The sequence below is a fragment of the Copadichromis virginalis genome, linkage group LG5, assembly GCF_057382275.1.
Source record: "Copadichromis virginalis isolate Kocher_CV1m ecotype Utaka linkage group LG5, C_Virginalis_male_GT1.1, whole genome shotgun sequence".
In the NCBI taxonomy this organism is placed as follows: Eukaryota; Metazoa; Chordata; class Actinopteri; order Cichliformes; family Cichlidae; genus Copadichromis; species Copadichromis virginalis.
The window spans coordinates 28,826,268-28,831,803 of record NC_140622.1 but is presented as its reverse complement, the minus strand read 5'-3'; the positions used below and the strand labels follow the sequence as shown (position 1 = coordinate 28,831,803).

Here is a 5,536-nt window from a genome sequence, read left to right as displayed (position 1 = left end):
GCAGCGCTCTGATGCATTTTTAAGGGAAGTTAAAAAAAAATTAAAAAATAAAGTAAAGATATTATAAGTGATGTAAAAGTACCCTTACTACCCTTAATAGTTATATGTTATGAATTGAATTTTATTTTATTACACACTGAATGATTTTGTGTTATGTCTGTGAAGGTTCTCAGTCATACAGGTCATCGTAGTCAAAGGAGCTTGCAAAGAAAAGCGGCTGGACTTCTTTAAGTTGCTTGAAGACATTTCACCTCTCATCCAAGAAGCTTCTTCAGTTCAGATTTTGTGTTATAAAATACACCCCAATTTAATCACTGTCCATTTACATTTTTTTCTTTGCAATTTGAACTTTCTGTGAAAAAATGTTATGTACAACTTTCAAAGCACAAGAACAGATCTCGTTGTTTGTTTCATTAGTGTTTTCCATGTAGCTTCACAAACACTGACATTATATCACATTTAAGAGTTGATTATAAATGCATTTGCAAGATGGGCATAGCTTCTGAGCCTGAAGTGTCTGAAAACTGCATTCTTTTTAATGGACAGTAGGGGGCAGTCCATCAGCACAGGAAAAAGAATGTAATTTTGTCTTCTTCAAAGATAAGACAGATGATTATTGCAATAAAAAACTGATTGCATATTTAGATGCCTGACTGTTTTAACAAAGATTTTACACCAAATGTCCTTCATGGCACAACCCTCCACTTGTATCCCAGTTTAGGACCACTTATAGGAATACACTGGCTCGTTTTTTGTGCTTTCTTCTTTTACCCCGACAACTGCTGCTTTCAAATTGTTGTTACTGGTGGTTACAATGTGGTGTGAGACGTCTGAATGTTTTTCATGAACTGGTTCATCATAAGTTTGTAGTCAATGACTGCCTGTAAAAAAAAAAAACAAAAAACAATCACCATGAATGCCTCATTACAATTTTTAGCAGATAAAACTAAAAAAATGAATTAAATGCATATGAATTTCACTTTTTTTTTTAATTCTTCAGTGCAATTCTTCAAAGTACTTCAGTGTATTGTTATACATTTTTAAGGTTGTTAAACTGCTTGCACTGTTACACAGTAATGTTTATTAAAACAATTTTAGGAGAAATGTCTGGAAAGAAATAGTGAACAGAACAAAATGTGGATCGGAGTGAACTGAAACTCTAAGTGTAGCTGAAAGAACAGACTCGCTCAAAAACTGCACACAGGCTGGTTTGTAATTGAATTCGTGCCTCAGTCACGCCTCATTTTGGTTTCAACATGAACCGCTTCAGGTACCTGCTGCTGATATGTTTCCTCTCTCCACTTGTGGTGGGTGAGTAATTCTTTATTTTTATCTATAGATATCAAATCACATATACATTGTACGTCATTTTTAAGTGTTTTTCATTTCATGCAGTAGTAGTGACAGTTTCAACATCTGCACGGCCATTTGATAGATTTGTAAAATGTATAAACCTGTCCTTTAGCATTTTTGGATCACATTTAAAGGCATGCAATCAATAAGACTTTACACATATGCAGCTCTGAGGAACACATTAGTGCAGCATCAACGTAAAATAACTACGTGTTTAGCAGGTACAGTGTTTAAAACCCAAATTTTGATGGTAGTTCATTCAGTTATGGTGTATTTCAGTCTAAACCACTGGTGTCAAACTCACTGTCATTCACAAGGGACCAAATGCGATCTCTAATGGGCTGAATCTACAAAACAATTGCATGAAAACCCATTAAAATATTGTGCTTTTCCTTTTATCTTAAAAAATTTTATGAGTTTCAAAACACATAGAGGTCCGCTTAAGAAATATCAACAATGTGTCTCACGTTTTCCACATCCCATCATTATTCAGTATCCGAAGAAACTTTTTTGCACAGCTTCTTGGCTTAATAGTATTTCTTTGTTAGTGAGACGACTATGCAACTGACAGTGATTCAGGCCTCTCACTCAGACTGGGTTAAAAAATCATTGTCATGATGTGAAATGTTGCCGTTTCACACAAAGCTTCTCAGTACAAAGTGAAAAGTATATTTTATTTAAAAGTCCGGCTCAGGCAGTTACGTATGTTTTCTATGCCTTATTCAGATGCACACTGACAGACTTTTCCATAATTACCTTAAAGAGAAGCTGAATACAATGCCACTGTGTACAGGAATCTATAAAATGAGGAAACGGTCAGCCTCGTGATGTACGTTACATCAACATAAAGGGGTTTTGAGTGTGAAGATTTTCTAATTTCCTATTAAAACACAGAGGGAGCCTTGTTGTTGTTGTTGTTCTTATCAGACTTTCATTAATGAACATAATAAACTGAACAGAGTGTGACTTGGATTTAACCTGTTCTATCAAATGTGAGAATATCTGAGCACAGCAGCAAAAACCAGTTTTGAATCTCAGCTTTTCAAGGGCACAGATGCACCAGCTCACTGATAAGAAAGAGAACTTGTCTCTTCTTACAGGGAACACCACCAGGTTGATAACAGTTCAGATTTAAATACGAGGAAGCTGTTTTGGCTGGAAACTTTGTTGAGGGTTGGCTGAGCTTGAAAATCTTGATTGTAGTAAATTTCTACAGCACTTCTTTCTTTTCCTTTCAGATTGCTCTGTTGATGAAGACGGCTACTTCATGTTTGCTGACTTTTGCTGTGTTATGCACTCCAGAGACCCGAAGACAGTGGAGTATCTGATCGATTGGTATTTTAACAAAGAGTTTACGATGCAGTACAACAGCACAGTCGGCAAGTGGACGGGCCTCACTCCAGCTGGATTAATCACAGCATCTCAGTTTAATGAAGACAAATTTGATGTTGAGCAGAGAAAAGCAGAGAAACAACTGACTTGTGTCAATAATGTTGATGCAGTATTCAACGCAGTTCAGGAAAACATAGGTAAATATTCAAACACATTAAATTAGATAGTACTGTTAGTACTGGAAGTGCAGAGTTTTCTTCAAAATCTAATGGAAAAAATGTGACTTCTGACAGACAGTTTGCAAAATGTGCGCATCAACAAAGACCCTTCGAGCAGATAGTCCAGTTCATACAAGCCTGCAGAAACTTCCCGTACTTTCCGTTACAAGATCTCTCAGAGCAGGCACAACACCATTCACTTCCTCTTGCAAAGCTTTTCACAATAAAACAAGATAGTTGTACAATGAATGCTATATAATGCAAATGCTCTTTTAAGGAATTTCAAAACATTTTCTAAATACATTAACCATCATTATTTCATATGGATTATTACTATTTGATATGGATTTCAATGTTTTTAATATTTCAAAACATTTTAATAGATGATATTTTTAACCTGGTTACAACCAAATACGTTGATTAACTAAAATAAATAACCAGTTATTTATCGCTGGTTTACAGAATGATGAATTTCATCATTAAAGCTGTTGACCTTCTGATTTCAGCTGCACCCAGCATGACTCTCCAGGAGGGAGACCACACTTCCAGCCATGACACAATACTCGTGTGCAGCGTTTATGACTTCTACCCCGAACACATCCTTGTGACTTGGTACCTGAATGGTCAGGAAGTGACTGAGGGTGTGACCATAAGTGAAGTGATGACAAATGGAGACTGTACCTATCAGGTTCACTCTTATCTGGAGTGCACACCTATCCCCGAGGACAGAGTCACCTGTACGGTAGAGCATGTTAGCCTAAAGGAGCCCAAGAGTTCTTACTGGGGTGAGGACAGACAAGATCATTTTAGTCATGTGCTGTTTGCATTTTTCTATAAATTCACAGAGTCCTTTTTTATTTAAGCACTGCATTATTAACAGTTATGAATATCTCTGTTGGTGTTTTGTTGCAGACTCTTGCTTGAGACCATCTGAAAGGAGTTATCTAGCTGGAGGAGTTTGTGCTTTGATCTTTGGAGCATTAACTTTGTCTTTGGGACTGATCTATTACAGGAGAAAAACCTCTGATCCAAACTTGTCTGGTTCTCTATAAACTAATCATCTTAAACTATAAACTATCATCTTTTAATAAATCATCTCTAATAGTTGTTACAAAACAAAATTAAATAACTCAACATAGAAGAAAACTTTGATAAGTATATTGTATATTTAAAAAGTAGCCTTGATCGATGAATCTTTAAAATTTTTACTTGTTTATGTAACATTACATTCAGTGACAGTTAATGTGACATAGTTAAATTCAGTTTTAATCACCATACAGCTGCATGTCACTTGTTTTATGTACGCAGCTACATAAAACAAGTGACACCATTACGGTCACTGTGAGCTTGCAATGTGAAAGTCACCTTGAAAAATTATGTCCAAATAGTTAAAGCTGTTAGGTAATTGTTCAGTAATGACTTTCTGACTTTGTGTAGTTAAATACACAGTTTAATTATTATTCTTTGCTGTATGAGCTTCTTGTTAAAAAGCTTCAGTGTATTTAATTGGTTCATATAAACCTTTGATTTGTTAGAATTTACCCCCATTAACCTATATTACACAATTACTTTAAAAGTTGTATAACACAGTTATGTTTATCCTTTATTGCACACAGATATGTGTTGCAGAATAGTTTGGGATTTAAACTGTGTGACAGCCAGTGGGCTGGCCTTGTGTTTTGGTTTTTCTGTTGCCTGTTTCTTGCAGGTAGGTGGAGCTGACCCAATTATAGACGCAGCACACCTGAGAAGGCCAGTCCCAGCATATAAAGACATCTTGACTGAACCATGGGTGGCTGTCTCTCTTGGCCTGACACCCATCATGTTTATTTGAGGCTTCAGTTATGGCTGTTATATCATTTCAATTGTGTTTAAGTTTCTTCACCTTATTTTCATTAAATATATCTTACAGCTAGTGATGGGCAGATGAAGCCCCATGAAGCACTGAAGCTTTTCATCCAATTGGTTCACCCCAACGCGAAGCTTCATGAAGCTTCATTTGCTCTAGCAGGACACCTACTGGACGTAAAAATAATAGCTGGCATAAATTTGAAGAGTGTGGCATTTTGCACACAGCCTGTAAATGTCAACAACAAAAGGAGTGTGTAAAACACCTATAGTGTAGTGATGGCAGTATACTGTGTATATTTATGCTGGCAGTATGGAAAATGATTATTTGCGGCAAAGTTCGAACCGCTTCATGAACCAGTCACGTGGTACAGCCGGGCAGCGAGGCTTCGGACGTCATCATTTTCAGCTCCTCCCATAAATGAAGCAAGCCTCGATACGCGCTTCGCGGAAACGCCCCCTCCATTACTCGACACACGCTCCGAAGCCTCGATACAGAACGTCCCATCACTACTTACAGCCTTTAAAAGCCTGTGTGTGGTCTCCCACTTGCTTGGCACTTCCTTTGAGCCGGGTTGTGACAACTGTTACATTCAGACACTAACAAATATGACAGGGAGAAGCCTCTTCTCTGAGGAGTTTGCGGGGGAGTGTCTGCCTGGACTGGTGGTGGCACCAGACGGTACAAAACTTTAAGGCCAGACCAAAGCATGTCTATAAATTCAGGTGTTTTGGAGTTCTCTCTCTTTCCCCCCTCTTTCACCCTTCTCTGAGTCTACAGGCCA

General features: G+C 37.4%; 2 protein-coding genes across 2 annotated transcripts in view; both read left to right on the top strand.

Moving 5' to 3' along the window:
• Nucleotides 1-658, top strand: part of LOC146710003 (rano class II histocompatibility antigen, A beta chain-like) — a 7,210-nt gene extending 6,552 nt beyond the window's left edge. Inside the window, exon 4 of the mRNA XM_085457242.1 lies at nucleotides 1-658. This exon is cut by the window's left edge and continues 275 nt beyond it. The gene's annotated coding sequence lies outside the window, so the exon portion shown is untranslated.
• A 519-nt stretch (nucleotides 659-1,177) lies between these two features.
• On the top strand, nucleotides 1,178-4,810 carry LOC146710002 (rano class II histocompatibility antigen, A beta chain-like). Its single transcript, XM_085458080.1, has 4 exons — nucleotides 1,178-1,311; nucleotides 2,592-2,882; nucleotides 3,410-3,688; nucleotides 3,816-4,810. The coding sequence occupies exons 1-4, from the start codon at nucleotides 1,257-1,259 to the stop codon at nucleotides 3,953-3,955; spliced, it is 765 nt and encodes a 254-aa protein (XP_085314206.1). The 5' UTR covers nucleotides 1,178-1,256; the 3' UTR covers nucleotides 3,956-4,810.
• Nucleotides 4,811-5,536: the final 726 nt, after the last annotated feature.